Source organism: Cavia porcellus, unplaced genomic scaffold (assembly GCF_034190915.1).
Source record: "Cavia porcellus strain 051 isolate PalLab524CR breed Dunkin Hartley unplaced genomic scaffold, mCavPor4.1 scaffold_9, whole genome shotgun sequence".
Classification (NCBI taxonomy): domain Eukaryota; kingdom Metazoa; phylum Chordata; class Mammalia; order Rodentia; family Caviidae; genus Cavia; species Cavia porcellus.
Window position 1 is genome coordinate 61,195,452 of NW_026947492.1, and position 23,099 is coordinate 61,218,550.

Consider the following 23,099-nt stretch of genomic DNA (forward strand, 5'->3'; position numbering starts at 1 on the left):
TTCACCTTCACAGTTCTTTCCTGTCAGGTACCTTTTTCAGAGGAGGGAAGCTGACACCCACGCTGAAGAACAGTGCTGCCCAGTCCCCACTCTCCTGGTCTCACTGTGGCTGCTCTTCTAATTCTTTGGGTAGATGGCTGTCTCCCACACTGAGCTCGGAAGGTGGAAACTGAATCCTGTTTATTTCTGTCTCCTTGTAAAAAGGCCAAAGAAATGAATGAGAGAAGGGATTATTCAAGTTGTTGATCCCAGGAGCAGTTTTAGCCAGGCCTCAGTTTCCCATTAGCAGAACCCTAGGTGACAAGGGGAAATAGTCCTGATCTGTAGTCTCCACCAAGCTGATGATTTCCAGTGCCTGGGAGCAGTGCAGTGCGCGTCCCCCATCAGGTGGGGAAGATCTCTGCCTGTGGGATTTGGACACTGGGAAGAGGTCTATCCTTCTGGTCACTGCATGCTGTGAAGTCAGCCGGCTTTGCCTGTGGCAGCTACTTCCATCTCCTTCCAGCATGGCTCTCTCCCTACCAGCCTTCACCTCTTCCCCAGGACCCTTCTCAGCCAGCTGCCCAAGATGGATTTGCTGTGTTGCCTTGAACTCCTCAGTACAAGACCCTGCCCTGCAGCACACCAAAATGGAGGGAGAAAGGGGGTGATGATAACAGTGTGTACTCCCTGTCGCATGAAAGCTCCAGAACCTCAGAGAGACAAAAAATATATTATTCACCAGCATCTTTCCCCACACAAGGGAAAGTTCCAGCTCAGAACAATGATTTTTCTAAAATCATACAAAAAAGGATAAGGCTTCAAATCTCTACTGGAGGTGACAGTCCCCTACTCCAGGGGCACAGAAAATGTGAGCCAGAGTTCCCATCTTAGCTGTGCCACTCAGGACCTTGAGGTTATTCCACCTGACCTGGGGATTCTCCCTCTACAATGTTGGGAAAATGATGTGCCCAGCCCATGAAGCTGAGGTGAGGGTTTGACAAGATGATGGTGTATGCAGTGCTTTGTGAACCAGGTGGCTCTGCATCTGTGTTAGCCAAAGGGCCAAAACATGAGCCATATTCTCAGCACTAACCTGTCTGGCTTCTTCTCCTCCAGGACAAGAGTGAAGCCACCAGCGGAGCCTTCTCCCGGAGGCCTTGTCGCCCCAGACCTCACTCACTCCCTCCCAACCTGTCTGAGGAAGAAACTCGCAGGATCGCTCGGATATTTGCTTCTCAGTTCCCCAAAACAGACTGATACAGCCTGAGGAGCTGAGGGAAGGGGTCACCTAGCCACCCTTCCTCAGCCATCTGGCTTGCAGGAGGCACCAGGTTCACTTCCCTTTGAGCTGTCACAGCCTGGAACCACCAGCAGCCACCTAGTCCATGTATTCCGAGGCCCTGTCAGCACATACGGGAGGAATCTTCCTCCTGCCAGCGCTTCAGCTCTCCCTACTGCGATGAGGCAGAGGATTCCGAGTAGCCAGCCTTTCTAGGGGACCAAGCAGCCATTTTTCAGCAGAGAAACTCTTCCCAGTGTCCTCAGCACAGCCAGCTGCTCACCTGAGCCCACGTTCTGCCTGCCACCTTTGCCTTAAAGGTTGGAGCCTGACCAGGGTCACAGGCAGGTTGTAGGTTGTATGTATCTTCCATAGTCAAGGAAAGCTTAGCGCTGTCTCCATTTCATTTGCTTGGGAATAAGGGTATTTTCTAGATAGGAACTCTTTTATGTTGTGTTGAATTAATCAGTAGGAGAAAAGGGGGAAATCACCTCTTTAAACTGTCTATTTGATTGTCTGAAATTCTAACCATGCTCTTAACTTATTGTTTTTACCCAGCTTTGATGGTCTTTGTTTCTGCCTTTGAATAAAATCCTGTTGGTATTTGTATTTGTGTTCAAATTTAAGTGTTTTCTAGGGTAGCCACAGTAATGGGGGTGCTGGGGTTTGTTCATGCTCACACTGCAGAGATAAAGGTCAGCAACCACTCAGACCCCAGAACAGTTCATCTAGAACAGGACCAGGATCACCATGAGACTTCTGAGAGCTCTTAAATACCATAATATCAGATTGGTCCAGATTAAAGACATATTCGTATTTCCTTTACTACTAGTACTTTTCTTTTTTCTATATTTATTTTCATTTGCTCGATCTTACAATCTGTCAGGAAAGCAGAATCTTCTAGAACAGTTCCCTCCAAGCACCACTTGTAGATAAGCCAGGCTGAGTAGTTCTTTCAAGACCACAGCCACTTGAGCAACTCCCACAGACAAGGCCTGTGGGAGGACACAGAAGACACACAGATGGGCGGAGTATGCAGCGTGGCTGGACGAGGCTGGAAGGAATCTGCCATGGAGAATTCTGCTTTCCACCCCTACACACACTGTTTGACTCAGTCCTCAAAACAACTCCATGAGCTAGACCTAAGATACTTCTTTCATGGTTGAACTGAATCTCAACCAAGTTAAGTGTTCTGCCTCTGTTTGTGTTGCTAGGAAATTAATCATAACACAAGACATCCCTAAACATGTCACAAGGTTCAGCGTCCAGGATAGGGCACAGCCAGTTAAGTGCTCTGAATTTGGGGAATGGAACGGGTACAGTCCAGAGCAGGGGAGGGCTGCAGCAGATTGTAAGGGCTTCTTAGAAGAGGCAGCTCTTAGGTTGGGCCCAGAATTGGGTCAGCCTTTGGCAGCTACACCGAGAAGCAGGAGGGCTCCCTGGGCCATGTGCTGCTGGGAAAGAAAAGAGACACCAGCCTGTCTGGATCTCTGGCCTCATCAGTGAAGCTCAGGCACTGTAAGAAGTCCGGCTTCCTAGGGTTGAAAATCAAATGAGACGTCTCTGAAAGCGCTTCACCCACACTTGGCACAGGAAGGAAGCATAGGAAATGTCAGTCCTGCCCACTCCCCTGCAGCATGCTGGGTTTGTGTGGGTGTAAGAGCCCTGAGGAAGAAGCTGGGGCTCCCCTTCTCTTGGAGTACAAGAGTACCCTCAGGCAAAGATCATTCTTTCCAGATCCTACTTCTGTAAATAACATATGGGGCCAAGTGAGGATAAGGCCACAAGAGGACATGGCTGCTCCTACCCCAGGCTGAGGGCAGCCTCTGATGGCGCAGAGACACCCTTGGCTCTGCAGCTCAGGGCCTACACTAACCAGTATCTCACCCTTGGAAGGAAGCAGAATCCCCCAGTGGTAGCTCTTAGGTGATGGGACTTGCCAAGTCTGGAAGTGAGTTAGGGTGTGTTTGTCCCCACCTCCAGAACTAACCAATGCTCCCTGACTTCCTTTTGGACACATCATCTGCAGGGGCGTGAAAATGAGTGTTTCTGGTCACTTGAAGCCTGGCTGCACGCCAGCCCACAGCAGCCAACTTTGGGGCTGCTAGCAGGGGCTGGGCTCTGGCGGCAGAGCCAAGGAAGACAGACCTGCCCTCAGGAAGCTCTCAGGCAGGCCACCTAAGCTCCCTCTGCCTGGGTTTCTCTGGGGCCTGCTGCCCCCCTGGTTTGGTTCCTACTTGTATCCCTCCTTCATGGAGCCTCTGCAAATCCCCCACCTCTAAGCTACTATTTCCAGGTGGATCCTAGAACCTTCTTTCTGAGCCTTCCGATCTCAGAAGCCCTAGAAGCCACTTCCCTTTACCACTACTGCAACTGCCTATTCTGCTCTTGAGGCCAGAGCTGGTCCAGGCATGAGGACAGGTCCAGCCCACCACCAGCCTGTGCCCTTGGCCCTGCACCCCAGTCCAGAATGGCTGCTGCCTTCTTCTGTGCCATACCCAGCTAACTCCTCCCTCCCCCCCCCCTGCTCTTCCCCTCCAGTCCTCCCTGGCTCCCCTCCCCCACCACATGAGCTGGATCCCAAGTTCAGCTGCGCCCAGCCCACCTCTCAGTGCCTGTGGCATCTGCAGTAGTTGCAGGGGACCCTTCCCACCCTTGGCCCCTGCATGTTCATGCTGAAGCCTCCAAGTGATGCACTATAGAGAACAGCACAGCTGATAAACCCCCAAATATATCAGAGCTTACAGACTGAGTTCAGACGCTGCCGTGAACTACCTATGCAACCTTGGTAAGTCACTGTCCTCTCTGAGATTCAGTTTTCTCATCTGTATATAAATATTTAAAAAGGATCCGCCACCATAAAAAGTGAAATACTGATAAGTACTACATCACAGATGAGCTCTGAAAACACCACCCCATGTAAGGCTCAAATCAGGCACAATTCTCCCCGCACCCAAGCTGTTCACCAGCAGAGACATTGTTCTCAGCAGAGACTCAGCTCAGCACCGAGGCTGTCCCCAGGATGATGTAAAAGAGATAAAATAGGGTAAGGAATCTTGCAGATTTCTAGACCTCTAGAAACAAAAGTTTACACTTAACACCCAAGGACTTTGCCCACTGAGGTGCAAGACAGCCAGAGAACTCTGAGCATGGATGTTTAACATCTTCCCACCTAATATCCCGCGCCTTCTCTAAATTCCCATGAAAAAGGCCTACTTCTCTTTGTTCCCTACAGATGGCCCTTTTGCCTTCTGCCTGTCTGCCTGCACCCTGGTGTTAAACCTTACGCCTTGCTGCTTTCACAAAAGCCTGATGAGTGGTCTCTGCCGCACTTTGTACCGTACCTTACACCCTGTACCAAGTGAAAGAATTCAGTCACTATAAAGCTCTTCTTGTATGATTCTGCTTACATGAAATGTCCAGGATGCACAAATCTAGGGTCAGAAAGCAGATTACTAGTTGCCTGGGGCTGGGGAGGGGGGAGGGAAATGACTGCTAAGATGTATGGAGTTTTTTTTTTTTGTTTTTTTTTTTTTTTGAAGAGTGAGGGAAATGTAAAACAGATTGTGGAAACAGTTGTACAACTCTGAGTAAACTAAAATCATTTAAATTGTGTACCTAAAATAAGTAAGTAAAACCAGGCAGGATGGCACATGCCTGTAATCCCAGCACCTGGGAGGCTTGGGTTAGATAGTAAGTTCAAAGCCATAGTGAGACCCAGTCTCAGAAGGAAAAAGAAAATGTTTTATCAGGTAAGTTATATCTTAATAAATCTGTTATCTTAGAATCCTAATAGGACTTCATAGATATGTTTAAAAAAATAGAAGTAATATTTATAAAATACCTAGCGTAGGGCTGGGGTATAGCTCAGTAGCAGAGTGCCTGCCTATCATCTGTGAAGACCTGGGTTCAGTCCTTGTTACCAACAAAATTAAATTTATCTTCCACATAGTAGGCACCAATTGTTGTTATTAAGAGAACAGCCTGCCCATTCTATCATGGGGGATGTCAAAGGTGAAGGGTCCACACACACACATCCTCCCCCATACACCTCTGACACTGAAGTAGCCCTACTTTAGCTGCTAGAAGAAACACTATTAAAGTCAAGGGAGCGGGCCTGGGATTTAGCTCAGTAGCTTAAGAGCCTTGGCAAGCCCAAGATCATGAGTTCAGTCCCTGGTACCCAAAGGGAAAAAAAAAAGGATTCCTTTTAAAGTCAAGGGAGCTGAACCAGATTTGGAAGTTACTGCCCTCACTAGCCTGCCTTTCTCATCAAGTGATCAGACTGTCAAGAAGCTTCTATAGGATTAGGTTTCAGGTCAACTGGCATATAAGACAGTGCCAGGCCAGAGGCAGCAGACACAACTGTGAAGGATCTATGGCAAGGAAGGGCCATAGATCTTTGCGCTGCCCCTGAGGTGGACCCTAAGGAGCCATAGATCTTTGTGTCGCCCCTGAGATGGACCCTAAGGAGCCATAGATCTTTGCTGCATGCCCTGGCTGGACTCCCAGGTAAGACTCCTTCCCCTTCCCTCCCCCCGCCAACACTCTGTCTTTCTCTCTTCCTCCCCCCCCCCCCTTATGAAGAATCAAACTCAGGACCTTGTGCTTGCCAGGCAGAGGCTTGTGCTGCTGAGCTGCTGAGCTATATCCCGGCCCTGTTCTCCCTTTCATGAAGGCTCCCAGAGGTAGCCAGGAGCCGTCAGGGACTAGCCACAGCTGAGAGACCTGAGAGCTAGAGCCCAGCCCCCACCTTGTCAAAATGAGGAAACTGTAACTCTGGTGAGGGACTTGAATGCCACACCTGTGTCACTCACCCAGGACTCATTTGCCCAGCTGGCTGCCTCTGGTGGGCACAAATATGAAGTGACTTCTTCCTTTGGCTCAGAATCTTCAGGGTTCCTCACTGAAGATGCTGTTGAGGCCTTTTCAGGGAGGGTGGGGTTGGGGTTAGAAAGACAACATGGATGGATGTCTCAGAATGGAGGCCTGCAACTTTTGCTCAGAGAAACCATGAAGAATTTGTTTCTAATGCAGATTCCTGGGCCCCACCCAAGATGTGACTCAGGATATGTAGGACAGATTTGCTCTGTAAATAAGCAACTCAAGGGATCCTGAGTTCTCCTTGAGGTTGAGACTCAGGACAGTAGAATGGGCCCTGGTTGTCTGACAGACCTGGGCACCGGTCTCGGTTCCATCATTTCAGCTGCCTGCCTGCTCTGGCCCTCAAACTCAGGGTCTGGGACATCTCACCTTCAGATGCCCTGCAGAGCTGCAGGGATAAGGATTCTGCTCTCAGCTTCCTCTCCAGTCAGTGGCAAAGGTCTGCTTGTTGCCAGGGTTCTTCAAGTAACAGTCCAAGAGGTCGAGGAGCCTGCCCGTGCCTCTTATGATAGCCTCCTCCCTGGGCCCAGTGTGGGTTTTGACCTGAGTCTGTGCTCCTCCGTTGTGTTTCTGGTGAGTGGCTCAGGACTGCTCTGACTTTACCTCAGCTGCTTCTCTTGACCAAGTTAGGCTTCGGGGCTTTTGCTAGCACCTTCCAGCAACACCCTTCCATCTCTCCCTTTCAGCCCATCCTCCACACCTGCTCCAGCATGCTGTGAACACAGGGCTGACTGTGTCACATTCCCTTCCCTGAAAAGTGCCTACCACTTGCCATTCTCCAACAGACCAAGTCTAACCTTGGCACTCAAATTCTTCTACCAAAGATCCTGGGTTCGTTACTGGTCTCACGTCCCATATCCTCACTTCAGCAATTGAGGCTCTTTGTTCAGCTGGTCCTCCCTGGCCTCTCTAAATGCCTGCCCTGTAGTGGGCTTCAAGAAAGCAGCATAAATAGATCCTACTTTGGGGGCTCCCCATCTAGGGAGGAAACTTACAAATAATAAGCCACTTCTATAAGAAGGTTTGGGTCAAAGGAAGCTGGGAACATAGTAAACGGCAAAGGGTAGCCCTGGCTGAGAGTTCCACCCTTTGGCCAGGGTACAAAAGGTTCCCCAGGGACACAGGCCAGGCTCAGAAATAGGCAAAACAGTGAAGGGGGCCCCTGCAGGGCCTGGCTGACCCAAAAATTTTACTTCCGGTGACTTACAACAAAGAATGTCCCAGAGTTACACCTTCTTCTAGGAATCTCACTTCTCACTGTGTGTTCCAGGCAAGTCACTTTGCCTCTCTGGGCCCTAGTGTATAACTCAAAAGTAAAATAAAAACACCTAATGTATTAGCACTTGAGTGGTCCTCAAAGGTTTTGATGAAGAGACCAGCAAGAGACACTACAGGACACAGGCCCCAAAGCACCTCTCCAACCCTTGAATCAGAGTGTGGGGTTCATGGTGCCCAAGCACCCCACATCCCACCTCATCTCAAAGCTCCAGGAAAGGGCAGGGGAAATGTCAGGCTTGGAGGAGAGATGCCACCACAGTGCCATCAGAGTCAGCTGCTCTCGGTGCATTCCAGTCCCAGACTGGAGCCAGGGCCTCCTTGCTGGGAAGAAGCCCAGGTTGGCTGGTCTCTGTGGGCCAAAGGGCAGGGTGGGGAGGGAGCAGGTGGAAGACATTTCTCCAGCATCCTTGCAATATCATCACTTCAGCTGAGCCAGCTCTGAGGCCTCTCCACCATGCTCCTAAAGAGCCTGATTCTTCCTGGGCTTCTCTCGGGGAGCAACTCAGGCAAGCAAGGATATGGACTGAGAGACAAGCCCAGGAGAGGCGGAAGCCTGACTGTAGCCACCTGCACAGCTCTCAGCCATACTTGGTCCGTTAATTCCATCTGCCAAGTAGAGCAGACACTCACCCTGCCTTTCTCACCAGGCCACGGCTCTGTGCTTGACAACAAGTCCCCTTAGGAGAGTTTGGCACATCATTTAGTAGTTTCAAAGGGCTGTAAATGTCTCAATAAAAGGAAAGACTGAGTAGCCACAACTACCACTTCATCTGGAGTACTGGGAACATCACACAACAGGTTTGGGGTTCTGTGACCCCAGTCCCTGTCTGCCTTTTGCTTTTGGTAGTGGCTTTGGTATTTTTTTTAAACAGAAGTGACATGACCTCCCTTGTATAGCTTGGATGCTAGATTAAGTCTCCAGTTGGAAAATCTCCTCTTCCTTTACTGTCTCTCACATTCCAAAGTCAGTGTATAATTCCTTTTATAGCTGAGTGCCCTTTAAAATTCACGCATTCATTGTCTAAGATGACAATATGTAATCTATTAACTAGTGATTTCTCACTGTTTTTTTTTAATTCTGTTGTACCCTTTTACTGTTTTATTTTTCTTTAAATAAAATTTTTTAAAAATTCACGTATTCATTGTAAGTTACACCTTAAAAAAATTTTTTTTTTGATACAGGGTCTCGCTATGTAGTTTAGGCTGACCTACAACTCACTGTGTAGCCCAGACTGGCCTGGAACTCTTGGCGATCCTTCTGCCTCAGCCTCCATAGTGCTGGGATTACAGGCATGCACAACCACACCCAGTTTATACCTTAATTTTAAAAGCTTAAAAAAATAAAACTTTAAATGCAAACCCATAATGAGAAGGATCAAATAAAATCACATACTGTACAATTGAAAACTGCCAGAATGAGTTAGTGATTAGAGCACCTTATTAACTTAACTTTGTTTTTGTACATCTTTTATTTATACTTTTCTGCTGGGTGTTCAAGACCAAGTTAACGTGAGACCTGTGTTGGGCCAGCTCAGTGGCACAAGTACCTACCTGGCAAGTGCAAGGTCCTGAGTTTGATTTACAGTACCAAAAAAAAAAAAAAAAAAGGTGATACCTGTGTTAACTAAAATTAACTTCTTGTTGTCTATTAAGGTCAGCTGAGTCTCCTCAGGCATTACTTTGGAACCATCTACAGAGCCTCTTAGCTCCTATGTCAGTGTCAGTCATCAGGATGGGTATGGCCTTGCTTGACCATGATGTTTCCAGTGAAATTTTAAGAAACTTTTTTCTCCAAATGATTCTTCTTTGGCACACTATGCACTTGTTGAGTTCTGTCCTCTAGGGTCCAGTAATCTCCCTGCTCAGGAGGTTGAGTGATTCACCAAGATTTTAGGATCTCATAGAAAAAGTTCTCTCATGTCCTGGTCCTTGGTGATGTTGGAGAGCCAGGATCAAAATACTGGCTGTCCCCTTAGTCTAGTTACCTTTCTAGTTCTGAACTCTAACCTTCAGTTGAACACTTGGAAGAAAAGATCAATGGCATTAGTATTGTAGTAGGGTACTAAGCTCATTATAATTTTATCTGTATACCAAGTACCTTGAAATACAAAGTGTAACCATAAGACTGTTATACCTTACCAACCATAGTTGTTTTAGTAGTTGAATCTCTGTAGAATGTTAACAGACAAAAATTACATAGTTTTACAAAGAAAACTTGAGATCAAAAGCCACACATAGTATTTCAGCATGACAATCATGATGACATTATTTTTGGAATACACTTAAATATTCATATATATATATATATATATATGGAGAGAGAGAGAGAGACAGTGAGAGAGGGAGAGAGATAGTAATTTTTTTAAGGCTATTATTTGACTGTAACCTCATGTTGATTTGACATATATCTCTTATCACAAGTAGCTGAAGCACAAAAGAAAGGCAGATACTTTTTCTTAAAGAAAAAAATTATCTCCATAAATAATCCTGGTTTATATATTAGAAGATCTATATACTCAGAAGCCTTGTATATAACAAAATTTGTGTATAACAAAATTAACAAAAATGAATGTCAAAGCTATATGAAAATCTTTGCCTCTTAATTTAGTTTTGTACCAAAAGCATCTTTTAATGAGAAAATCTTATTGTTTTATTTATAGAAAACTTAACCTTTTAACAATGACTAAAGTACACATATCATAATAATATATTAACATTTATTGGATGTCTCCCATACAGCTATAGAGATCGCTGAGGTCTCTTTAGTGAACGAAAGCTGTAATAAGACATTTCCAGGCGACTGCTACTTTATTCATCAAGGGGAGTCCTGGCCAACAGTTTTCCTAATGCTAAGGAATCTCTATTTAATTATTTTAACAAAATGTTGATGACCTATGAGAATGAAACCATAATAATTAACATTATTTTTGACTAATGAAAGACTCCCCAAATTATTGTATACAGACAGCAATACGTATTACATTTGTAAAACCAATCCTAACGTCATTTTGCTCGGTGGGCTACCTGGGTGGAAGCATGTCTTTAATTTTAATGCCATTTATGTATAAGCCAACTTAAACTATAGACAAATGTTTCAAAAATCTAAAAAGGCAAAAAGAAGAAAAAGAAGAAAAACAGCCGTAATTATAGTACAGACAGAGAAATACACATAAGACAATTTGTTTATAAAATTGAGTGCACAAAGATGTAGTTGGCCAAATTCAATTATAATAATTCTTTTATAATTTTTAACTTTTTAATTATAATTAGGCTAATCAGAACTTTTTTGTAGATCAATAACAGATCTCATAAGAATTAGAAAGATCAGAGTATACAATATTGGCACAAAAAAAAGAATGAGAAATAATGAAACTTTTCACCTATAATCAACATTGCTTGTATCTTATTTTGGCCACTCCATGCCCTTTTTCTTTCATTTGGCCTCTGGCTCAGTCACCTCTACACCTTTTTCACTTACACAGCTCTTGTCTTCTAAAAGTGTTTGTGGGAGCTTTCCCTGTAAGACTTAACATTTAGTTTTTATAAGATCTGGTTTTTGTATCCTGACAAGCTTATAGATAATTTTTAAGACTTTTTTGTGGTCCTGACCACTTTAAGGGCCTGATTTTGTGTATATGTCTTAGGGGTTGTTGGACCTTTTTTAATGAATTCAGTATTATTTATATTTTTAAAAGCCTTTTGAAACACAGTAATTTTGGCTGTTTGTGAATGAAACTGTGGATTACCTTCTGCGTAGCTAGGACTAAAGGCACACATCACCACACCCAGAGTGGCCAGCTAATGCAGAGAAGAGAAGCCACTTGTGTTAGCTACTTTTCTCTCATCGCTGGGACAAAATACCCAACACCAAAAGTTAAGAAAGGAAAGGTATATTTAGCTCATAGTTTGTGGAGGTTCCAGTCTGTAATGACATGGTTCTTTTTTTTTTTTTTTTTTTTTTTTTTTGTCTTTTTGTCAGTACCGGGGATTGAACTCACGACTCCCTGCTTGCAAGGCAGGCGCTTATGCCGCTGAGCTAAATCCCCAGCCCCAATCAGCTGGTTTAAGGCAGGGTGACATGTAATAGGCAATGGTTCCAAGTAGCAGAAGACGGCAAAAGCAACAAGAGCACAGAAAGGGGAGGAACAAACTTCTTTTCCTCCCTTATATTGTATGCAGGCTACCCACCCTCGGGTGGGTGTGGCACTCACACTATCTGTGCCCTACTCTTACACAGGCTCAGCATGTTTAGAAAGTGAGGACCCAGGCTCCCTGCTGATCTATTAGTTAAACTTCTAAACCTCTCAAGTTGACACAATGAATGACATCCTAGAGTAGTAAGGGCATGTCCTCTAAGCCCCAGGAAACAGAACTGCTGAATTATTTAGTTAAGCTTCTAGACTCCTCAAGTTGACACAATCCTTTACACTGCTTTTCTGTTATATGGCTCCCCACAGCCCCACTTGCTGGGCCAGGACACAGCCCTGGGCTCCATCCTGCCATGGGCACAGATCCCAGGGCAACAGCCTGCCCCTCAGTGCCCTGCACCACTGCACGTGACTAGCCTTTCCACCCATCCATGCTTCTCATGCACCAGTTAGTCGCTCCTGCTTGTTGTGCTGTGGCTCTTCGGATCCAGGCCAGACATAGTCTGTGTTATGCCACAATCACCTTTGTCATTGCCAATGCTGGCAGTGGCCACATGGCTGCCTTGGGGGTGCTATGTCAGCCTCTACAAACACTACAAGTGCAGGCCAAGGAAGTCTCTCTGCTTTTCCCCTTATCTTCCCCTGGTCAGTATGGGGCCTTTTAAAATTTTCTCTCACTCTATCCCAAAGTTCCTACCTGCAGGAACCAGGGGATATGTTTGGCAGCATCTTATAGCATTTTTTAAAGAGATGTAATTAAGTTCCAAGTTGAAAAGACTTCAGGGGAAATAATTTTTCCTCTGTCAAGTGCCCATTTAAGATTTTTCCAGTTCTTTCCCAATTATCTATATCCAAATTGTCTGCCTGAGGAAATCACAGATTATATTTTGTTACCTCTTATAACATTTTTGATAAATTCTCAGTCACAACATAAGCCCCTGAGTATTTTAATAAGCTTCAGAGTAGCTGGTTATATCTCTGCTCTTCGGCTGACCTGTTTTGCCCAGATGCAAAACAGCTTTTCACGGCAGTGAATACTTTCCATTCCCTCGCAGACATCTCTAAAATTCTTCCCAGGAAGTCCTTCTTCTGTCTCAGTTTCACAATTTTTTTTCACTCAAGGTGGTCCTTACTTGTCCCAGTTTTTGTAAAAGAAAAGGTTCCTAGGTTTGGGTGCCAGTGTTCAGGAGCTGATCAGTCTCCCAATCTTGTGAATGAGCTTACAGAGAAAGATTAATTAAATGAGATAATGCAATGGTTTGTGGGAATCCTGGAAGGTCAGAGGTTTCTTGGAACTAGGACAAAGACTTCTCTGGTGAAGTGGGTTCATAAACAATATAGGAATCCAAGCAGCCAAGTTGATAAATTTGTAATTTAATTACCTGAGCTCAGCAACCACTTGCATGGATGCATTTCAGTCTCACCGAGTGACCCTGAACTGGAAAATTACAAAGCTTTTAGACAGAGAACCACAAAAAGACATCCTGTTGGAAACAATTTAGCTAGAATCTACATTAATTTTTGGTTGACACCTGTATCCCACTTCTTTTGTTGAGCAGGTTAATTTTTCTCCTGTGGGTGCAGCTCATTCTGCTTTCCTCATGGGACTATACTCTGAGTAATTTTCCATTCTCCTGGGTCAAATTCAGAGCACTAGTTAAATGCAGGCTCAAGATGGTGTCAGTTATGCCAAGCTACAACATCTGAACTATTAGTATTTATTGGATTCTTAACTAATTGGGGGGTGCAGGGAAGTGGAGGTCACATCTGAGGCAAAAGTCACATGAAAATAAGCGGGCCTTCAGAAGTTACAACAAAGACACTCCAACCAGTAGATCTTGCTAATTGGGAGAATTGTCTTATCTTTTAGGTTGGTAATTATTGCCCTGGAATAGGAGTGACAGCCAAATGTCCTCAGATGGGGTCTTGTCTTGTCTTGAGAAGCTTGAATGTGAGCTTTCTCAGCACGGCCAGAGAACACTGGGGTGAGCAGTTTAACGCTTACACAGTCCAGTCCCCAACACTCCCTCCTCTTCAGCTGAGATGGGCCGGGAAGGGGGATGTGTCAAGCCAGGGAAGAGCTTCAGTCCATCTCCCTCAGAGCCAGCAGCAGGGCTAGCTGCAGAGCACCCAGGCCCTGTCTCCCTCCCAGCACCACAGACAGAACAGGAGTCCAGGAACCAAGAAAGATGTCTTCAGTCACAGAAAATAAACCACAGCTGAGAAGGGTTGTTTTATGATTTGTTTTATGGATAAAAATGGTGTGTTCAGGCATCCTTGGGGGAAGAAAGTCTTGATCCAAATGAATGATAATTTCATTGAGTAATGAGGGAATTCTTACAATTGTTTGGGAGAGGAAGATCTGACTGATGAGGCACCATAAGGGCCCAGGCTCACAGATGGCCCATCACAGGAAGCAGCTGGACACTGGAGAACAGGGGTGTGTGTAGCAGACCCACACCTGGTCCTGCTTGAGCCTCAGTCTCATCTATACAATGAAGACACCAGCAGTAGCCCTGCCTGTCTCTGGTGGGAAGGGAGCAGGGTGAGGATTACACGATATGCGGGAGGGAAAAGTGACTTATTTTTATAAGCTGAATTCTCAGGGCATTTGTGTGGAAATAGCTAGGCTGTCTGCTTTAGGAGTTCCTTCCAGTCCTGTGGGCGCCTGGACATGGAACAGGGCTGGACAGCACAGGCCCATCTGCCTCCCCTGGCCTGTCTCCTGCAGCCTCCTCCCCACACTGAAGTAGCCTCTCTCCTTGGACTTTGCTGGGCCTGAAGGCCTGGCCAATCTTTCCGGGACCATGGTTGGACTGAAGCCTTCAGAAGTCCCTCCCACCACAGCCGTAAAGTTCCTGGGAGCGGGCACTGCAGCGTGTGTGGCTGACCTCTTCACATTTCCTCTGGACACAGCCAAGGTCCGCTTGCAGGTAGGTGCCCTTTGGCCAAGGGTCAGTGTTCACATCAAAGGAGGGCCTGGCCACTTTCTCCACATGCCCAGGCCACCTGCCAATGTGCCCTTCCTCACACAGAGCCCTGGGGAGACCACTCACTCCCCCGCTTCCTTGCCTCCCCCCCCCCCCCACCGCCCAGGACAAAAGAAAACCTAAATGCCCTGGTATGATGTCACAGGGCCTTTACTGCCTAGCCCTGCTTTGTAAAGCATAAAATGTGAAACACAGGTAAGGATTTAACTGTGTGACTGTGGGAAAACCACTAACCATTTGTAAAATTGGAAAAACATCCACATCTCTGCTTTGCCCTGAGGGTCAAACACCACAGAATATACAGTGTTGTTTTGAGAATTGTAAAGTGCTGCAAAAACCTCAGTCTGGGTGCTGGGGATTTAGCTCAGCAGCATAAGTGCTTGCCTTGCAGGTGTAGAGTTGTGAGTTCAATCCCCGGTACCGATAAAAAAGGAAAAAGACCAAAAAAAAAAAAAAAACCACCTCAATCTGATGTGATGGACATGCTTGTTCTCAAGGCACGGTCAAGCAGGTCCAGACCAGGCAGGGCCCCGGTGCACAGCCTTTTCCTACCACTACCCAGCTCCTCAACCACTGTGATCACTCCCCAGATCCAAGGAGAGAACCTAGCAGCCCAGCGAGTGCAGTACCGCGGCGTGCTGGGCACCATCCTGACCATGGTGCGCACTGAGGGCCTCCGCAGCCCCTACAATGGGCTGGTGGCTGGGCTGCACCGCCAGATGAGCTTCGCTTCCATCCGCATCGGCCTCTATGACTCTGTCAAGCAGTTCTACACCCCCACGGGAGCAGACCGTGAGTGCCTGGTACCCCATGGACAACACCAGGGGGCAGAGGAAGCAAGCTTACTTGTGAGTTAGGACCCTAGAGCAGCCTAGACTCAGGCACAATGGGGATGTGTGGAGCTGTTACAACATCCAGGAGGAGGCTGGTGGTGGTAGGGACACCCCTGGGCCCTTCTGTGGGGTAAGAGTGTGGGCAATCACAGGGCAGCTTGGAGAACAAGCTCTCTTACCTTCCCCAGACGCCAGCATCGCCATCCGGATTCTTGCAGGCTGCACCACGGGGGCCATGGCAGTAACATGTGCCCAGCCCACGGATGTGGTGAAGGTCCGATTTCAGGCCAGCACACGCCTAGGGCCAGAAAGCGACAGGAAATACAGTGGGACTATGGACGCCTACAGAACCATCGCCAAGGAGGAGGGAATCAGGGGTCTGTGGAAAGGTAGGCTCAGGGAACCTCAGGCAGGGCACAGAGCAGGGAGGGAGCTCCCAGAGTGATGTACTGCAGTGTTGCCATAAGAACATCCCAAACACAGGCTGCACCCCCTCCCCACCCACACATACCCACCACAAGGCAGCAGATTCAGTCCAACTTACTGACACTTCACCATGTGCAACTGCACGCTGCTGCAAGGAAGACAGAAATCAATATGACACTTTACATTCCAGGGTACATTCAGATGACAGAGGAGATAAGACACATCAGGCACCTGCTATACCACAGGCAGGACCATGCTGGCTCCAGAGTGAAGGGGACATCTGAGATGGCCTTCAGGCTCAGTGGGCTCTAGGTGTGTGGAGATGGCAGGCAAGAGCCTTCTACAGTCACAGAACCAAAACAGGCACCAAAGGAGCACAGATGCAAGGGGTACAGTGAGGAGAGGCATTTCCTGGGAGCAAAGACTTTTGTGCCACCTGTGTGTCTACATGATAGCCATTTTGAGAGATGCTGGAATCGCTCCTGCATATGCACTAGGCGATGTCTGCATCCTTGCAGAAGAAACAGGGGCTTTGTTAAGTACAAGGGCCACACACCTGCATCACAGCACCGACTCCGCACTGCCTTGCTGGAGGAACCCGTCAGCCTTTCCCTTCCTCCGTGACGCCACTCTCCTCAGGACCTGCCAGTACCACATTCTGTCACTACCCCAAGGGCCTGGCTCCCCTTTTCTAGAAATCACTTCCTTTTCTGGCTGGGTACCCCTGGTTCCTCCCTACCACCTTCGCTAGGACAAAAGATGAGACAGGACTCTTTCCTGCCTAACTCTGCTTTGTAAAGCAGGACTTCTCAGTTCGGGTGGGCTCCCCTGGCTGAAACCATTGCAGTGCAATACGACACCCTCCAAATTGGAGCTGGGTCCTTGCAGCAGAGACAACCACTTCTCCATTCAACAGCCCCTGACACCTTCTAACAGGAACTTTGCCCAACATCACAAGGAATGCCATCGTCAACTGTGCTGAGATGGTGACCTATGACATCATCAAGGAGAAGCTGCTTGACTCCTGCCTACTAACCGGTGAGGCCCTAGGATTCAGGGAGGCAGCCCTCCCTGCACAGGGCGTGTACCCCCCAAGGGCAACTGAGCCTTAGCAGGAGCTGGGAGAGGAGCAGGGCCCAGTACAGGACTGTGATGAGTGGAAAGGCCTGGGCTGGAGGCCAGAGCCTTGGGTTCCAAGACCAGCATCACTTCTCACAACACATCTTCAAGTTAAGATCTCTGCCCTCTGATTTCAGTTTCCTAAACGAGGCTGCTAGGCTGGAAAGCCTTCTAACTTGCTGTTCTAGTTTTCTGGGACTTATCAAGAGCTCAGCCCTGGGGACCATGAGAGAGATGGGCAATCTATCTTATGCACAAAGGGATCAAAGTTGAGATGGAGACAGGGAATGAATGCACATGGAGCAGAGCCCAAGCCACTCAGTTCCTGACATCTGCTCCTCCCTCCCCTGCCCACAGACAACTTCCCCTGCCACTTTGTCTCTGCCTTTGGAGCCGGTTTTTGTGCTACAGTGGTGGCCTCCCCAGTGGATGTGGTAAAGACTCGGTATATGAACTCACCCCCAGGCCAGTACCGCAACCCCCTGCACTGTATGCTGAAGATGGTGGCCCAGGAAGGGCCCACAGCCTTCTACAAGGGGTGAGCCTCCCACTCCCGCCTCCACACTCCCTCCCTGAAAGCTCAGGCGTTTTTATCTCGAGTAGCTGCCACTGATCCATCTGGGGATGCAGTGGCTAACAGTGCAAATGTCACAAAGAAATGTAAAGAACAATGAAAGTTAAAAAAAATTGAACAAAACCTGATTTGGACAGTTAGGGGATCCATACTGAGGAAAAGGAGTCTAAGAATAGGTAAAAGGACAGGTCTAACCCCGAACACTCTGGGGAGGGGAGGAGAAAAAGGTGATTAGTAATCCCAAGACTCTCCCAGAGTCTACTACCATGACTAATAATTGCCACATTCATGGCAGAAGTGCCATACTCACTACGCCAACACTGTGTTTTCTATGCCTTCGCATTTGCTGTTCTCTCTGCCTGGAACGCCTTTTCCTCACCACCTGTACGCTCTGAATCTTAGCCATCCTGCCAGAGTATTCTGATGCCACCTCCTGCCTAACACATCTATAATGTCACCTGTCAATTTGGGTGATACCAATTGATAGCCTTTTTATGGTGCTTATCACCTCCAACCTTGTATTACAGTATTTATAGGTTTAAATTATTCACCATGCTAGAGTACAATTTCCTTAGAGCCATCTATCTGAAAGAGAGATGGTGGCTCATCTATCTTTCATCTCACTGGATCACTAGCACCAAGCAAGCGCTCAGTAATGTATGTTATTTACCGTCACCCTGCTGGCTGGGTCTCTATGCACTAGGCCTTGCACTAAACATCTTGCTTAAATTATCTCAGCAACTCCTGAACCAGCCAGTAGGCCCCACATGGGCTGAGGAAGAGACTGTACCTCAGAAAAGTAACTTGTCTAAGATTAAAAATTAAAATTAAGAGTGCCATGGCTCAACTGCACACCATCTGACATCACACCTAAGATGTAGCTCTTTATCCCACTGGTAAAATTGCTTCGCCCTCTTACCTCCCACCACTGATGCCTTTGACAGATATTTTTCTGGTACCCAACGTTAGAGTGAATCCAGCAAGCAAACAAGGGCCACTGTAGGTTCTCAAGTTTGGAGATGACATAATAAAACCGTCTTTCCCTGGACAGACTGCTCTGCTGAGCGTCTCTCTTGTTACCACCTTCAGCTGTAGTAGCTGCTAGTTTATACTGTCCCTTGTGGGCAGCAGGCCTTGAGCTGCCCCTCACTCACAGAGCAGCAGCACATAAGTAAGGGAGATATTAAGTCTTGACTAATTTGGGTTCTAGGCTGTGTACCATCCAACATCGACTTGTTTAATTCACATGACAATCGTATACATGCTGATAGCCGGAAGGCTGAGGTGGGAGGATCACCACAAGTTCGAGGACAGCCTGGGCTACACAGCAAGACTGCCTCATTTTAAAGATGAGGAAGCCAAAGCTCAGAAAGATGAAGTCATTTGTGCAAAGTTTGTAGAGTTAGAAACTGATGAAGCTAGGATTTGAACCCAGAGTTCACATGAATTGCCAGAGGACTGCAGTCCCTGCCGAGGGTCGGGAAAGGCCACACTACATGGTTGTGGGGCCTGAGCTGAGCCCTGCAGAGAAAAGAGCAGCGGTCAGGCAAGGAAGTGAGTAGGGGACAGTCCAAGCAGAGGGAGCAACATGGGCAAAGGCACAGAATACGAGGGCCAGGAGTCATCAGGAACTGTGAGTCTGGCAGGGGCCAAAGAGCCCAGGAGGGACATCAGAGAGAGAGAGAGAGAGAGAGAGAGACAGAGAGAGAGACAGAGAGAGACAGAGAGAGACAGAGAGAGAGAGAGACAGAGAGAGAGAGAGAGAGAGAGAGAGAGACAGAGAGAGAGAGAGAGAGAGCCTGAGAGGAGGGCAGCAGCCAGGTGACCGGCTCCTCCCTCCTCCCGTCTTCGAAGCACAGCCAAGGTGGGGGACTATCTCCTCACTGTGCAACTACGCAGGTGGGCTCCCTGGGACTGAGCTAAATTTGGTTCCCTTCCGTCTCCCTCATACTGTGACCCCACTCCTCCCTGTCCCAGTAGAGGCCTCCTCTGATGTGGCAAATCAAGATATGAATAAGCCAGAAAGCCCACCGCTGGGGCAGAGTCAGGTCAGACCTCACATTGGAAATGCGTAGCTGCTATGCGCTAGGTGTGTGCTTTGGGTTGAGCTCCTGGTCTCCTGGACCATGGTTTCTAAAAAAAGAAACACAGCAAAAATTACAGCTATCATATAGAACTGTGAGAATTAACTGCCAGACACAGTAGCCTCAAGGTGTTAGGACTTTTTCCTTTCTTGCCGCCAACTTCTGCCTAAATCCCTTCAGCAGAGAAAACCAAGACTGAATGGATCTCAGAAAATGCTCATGATAAACCAGGCATGGTGGTGGTACGCACCTGTAATCCCAGCATGTGGGGGATTGAGGTAGAATGATCACCATGAGTTCAAGGCCACCCTGGGCTACATACTGAGTTTAAATCCAGCCAGTACTACATAGTGAGATCCTGTCTCAAAAAAAGGAAGGAAGGAAGGAAGGAAGGAAGGAAGGAAGGAAGGAAGGAAGGAATGGAGGGAGGGAGGGAGGGAGGGAGGGAGGAAGGAAGGAAGGAAGAAGTGCTTGATGGTCTGGTCCTTCAGCACTAATACGTGTAGAAGAGAGCGGAAGGATCTATTTGCTAGCCAGCTTCTGATGTTGTGGCTGGTTTTATTCATCAGGTTTACCCCCTCCTTTCTGCGACTGGGAAGCTGGAATGTGATGATGTTTGTAACCTATGAGCAGCTGCAACGGGCCTTGATGAAAGCCCAGACGTTGTGGGAATCTCCGTTTTGAACAAGACGAGAAGACCACATGGTAATTACCTTACTAAGGCCAGCTGAGGCTGAGATACACAGTGGATCCACTCCTGCACAGACACATGTTTACAGAAATGCGTGATTATTACTGATTCAAAAATAGAACCAGAAGAACATTCTGGTCTGCAGTGCTTTGTCTTAAGAATACTTTGTTTTGCACTGACATGATGGGAAATAAATTATATTAATTTGTGAAATGCATTGGGATGGGTGCCTAACATTTAGGCAAGAGAAAATAAACCAAAACAGATCTATTTGAATAAAAAGGAAGTTTGCAAGATCATCTTCCCTGAAAGTCATGTGAAACAATCACGAAAGGCTACTTTGTGGGACAGAGTTCAGTTGGAAACCAACTAAGTGCTTGGAGGAGCATCACGGATACAAGAGCCGGGGCTGCAGCCGTCCCAGCAGCTGCCTGTTGGTAACAAGCCAGCCACTGGGATTCTAGGAATATAAGGAACAAAACAGAAAATCTGGAGCCTGTGCCAAAGGAACCCTGCTGGTCCATTCCAGGCTGAGGCTTGCAAATGCTCCCTGAGGACACTGGAGGGTCAAGGGGCGGCCTCAGTCCCCTATCTTGTAAAATGGGTACTAATCGCTTCCCTGCCTGCCTCACTAGCGTGTCAGGAGGATCAAGTGAAAAGCTGGCCATGAAATCACTTTATGAAAGAAAAACTGTGGACATATATTAGTGTGAAGACTATGCCTGGGAAAGGATTGTGTCAGGGCAGAGAACTGGGAGGGAGGAAGTTTTGGAAAGATGCAGTGGCCGGGTGGTAACTGTGGTGACAGTGACAGTGACAGTGGATGCTGTGGTGCTCCCTGGGTGCACTGTGGGGCACCTTGAAGGATGGAGGCTTGAAGCAAAAAAGGCGCTGCCTGGTGACAGCCTAAATAGCAGGACTCAGAATCTTTGGGAAATTACTGTGAATGAATAAAGGAATGCTCCCCTGAAGTGTGGGAATAAAAACAGCCACTCTTCTGCCTTCTCTTGCAGGGGAAGAATTTTCTCTACTCCCTACAGAGTTCCTATCTGTCAGGATTGGGCCTGCGCTGGTCCCAGCAGCCTACACTGATTGAGTTACCGATTGATTGATTTTCAAATCCATTTTTTATTTCTTTTTTTTATTTTACAATAAGCAATTATTTTATTTCCTTGGCCTGACAAGATTGACTTCATTATACAAGACCCTAAAGCTGACAGGACACACAGATTTCTGCTGTACACTAGCAAAAAGAGCTTCATTATGTTTATATATGACCAAAGTACTTGTAGGGCCTCCGTGCTGTTCTGTATGTGTTTTTTTCCCCACTCTGGGTGACCTAATTAATATGTTAACCAATGCTCCCCTCTATAAAGAATTGTAAATCCCTGGAAACCTAAACTAATTGATATGTTAACCATTGTTGCCCTCTACAAATAACAGATGTGGTGCTAAAATAAGCTGACAGAACAGATTTCCTGATCCACGCCCATAACTCCTTTACTTCATAAACTGTGATATCTACAAAAGGGCTAGAAAAGTTTCAAAGCGACACACAGCTTTTGCAAACTCCAACTGCACTGTGTCACTGGGCCCAGGATAAAATAAATCAGCGCTGCTTTTTTTTTCTCTTTTTTAAGTTTTATTTAAGGAGAAAAAAAAAGCAGAGAAAGGGTACAAGTTATACAGATTTACAGAAAAAAATAAACTGTAGGAAATCACTCGTTATTGGATTACATATTGTCATCTTAGAAATAATTGTTCAAGTCACAAAATTAAAGCTTGTAAAGTGGAAATTCCAACAGTGAGACTGCAAACAGTTCTGTTCAATGATCCAATAAAACTCAGTGATATCATTTTCTATCTTATACACTTAAATATACATGCAGTTATATCGTTTAGAGCACTTTCTTTTCCTCTCTTTTGTACAATGACAATTACACATTTTGGGTTTTGTTGCTCCCACAGTTCTTATTACTTTTTTGGAAGAGAGTAGAACCAAATGTGACCTAGCAGAACAGAGTCAATCAAATCAAAAGGGTGGACATAATAGATAATGTAAAAGCATAATACAAGTTGATCAATAATGGTTACCATAATGCTTCCCGCTATCTCTAATAGAATTGCCTATATCATCAGTTATAATAAAATTGAGCAAAACAGTAAGGAACAAAACTGACAAAACCAAAATATTGGAGACATTATAGGTCTTCAAAAGTAGATAAAAGTCAATGAGAATGGGCGTCATAATGAATCTCATTATCTTCACAGCTGTTGCCTAAACTTTCAAACCTGGTACTATCAAGCAAAACAGAATAGGGGGACATCAGTCAAAAACAAGATGGTGAGAGTAATACAGGACTTTAAATCAAGATAATGGAAAGTCAAAGTGGGTTACTATATTATATCCTGCTGTTTTTATTTATTTTTCCCTTAATTAAAAGGATAAAAATAAAAAAGTAAATAATGAAGTGGAAATTGAGATAAAAGAGGGCATAACAGCAAAACAGCGCAGATCAAAGCATAACCATTTAAGCAGAATAGTGTTTCACCACAAGATAATCCTGACATAAAAGTAGTTACCATATTGTCTCTTTCCTTGAAATCTTTGAGTATAACTTCATATACTGTAGCATCAAATATATCAAAACAATGCAAAACCATTTAAGAGAATGACAGCATTACAGGGTATTTAGAATCAACTAACAGAAAATGAACATGGTTTCTGTATAATCTCTTTGTCTTTAAAAGTTTTTGCTTATACTATCGTACATAATAAAATCCAATAAGATACAACCTGTTTAGACCAAT

General features: G+C 46.3%; 2 protein-coding genes across 11 annotated transcripts in view; both read left to right on the top strand.

Annotated features, from left to right (window-relative positions):
• Nucleotides 1-1,870, top strand: part of C2cd3 (C2 domain containing 3 centriole elongation regulator) — a 139,080-nt gene extending 137,210 nt beyond the window's left edge. For all 5 annotated transcript variants that reach the window (XM_063256502.1, XM_013145304.3, XM_013145305.3 and 2 more), the window contains one exon: nucleotides 1,099-1,870. In XM_063256502.1, coding sequence (XP_063112572.1) covers nucleotides 1,099-1,239 — 141 coding nt within the window. In that variant the 3' untranslated portion in view covers nucleotides 1,240-1,870. The remainder of the gene's footprint in view (nucleotides 1-1,098) is intronic.
• Nucleotides 1,871-5,565: 3,695 nt separating this feature from the next.
• Ucp3 (uncoupling protein 3) lies at nucleotides 5,566-22,189 on the top strand. Of its 6 annotated transcripts, XM_013145309.2 has the most exons (8): nucleotides 5,566-5,773; nucleotides 14,303-14,504; nucleotides 15,152-15,353; nucleotides 15,583-15,783; nucleotides 16,757-16,858; nucleotides 17,297-17,477; nucleotides 20,167-20,302; nucleotides 21,302-22,189. In XM_013145309.2, exons 2-7 carry the CDS (start codon nucleotides 14,379-14,381, stop codon nucleotides 20,279-20,281), a joined length of 927 nt encoding a protein of 308 aa, XP_013000763.1. In that variant the 5' UTR covers nucleotides 5,566-5,773; nucleotides 14,303-14,378; the 3' UTR covers nucleotides 20,282-20,302; nucleotides 21,302-22,189. The 6 variants fall into 6 exon arrangements, 5 of the variants coding, with proteins under 5 accessions (XP_013000763.1, XP_013000762.1, XP_063112578.1 ...); XR_010049843.1 differs by lacking the exon at nucleotides 17,297-17,477; XM_013145308.2 differs by having other exon boundaries at nucleotides 20,167-22,189.
• Nucleotides 22,190-23,099: the final 910 nt, after the last annotated feature.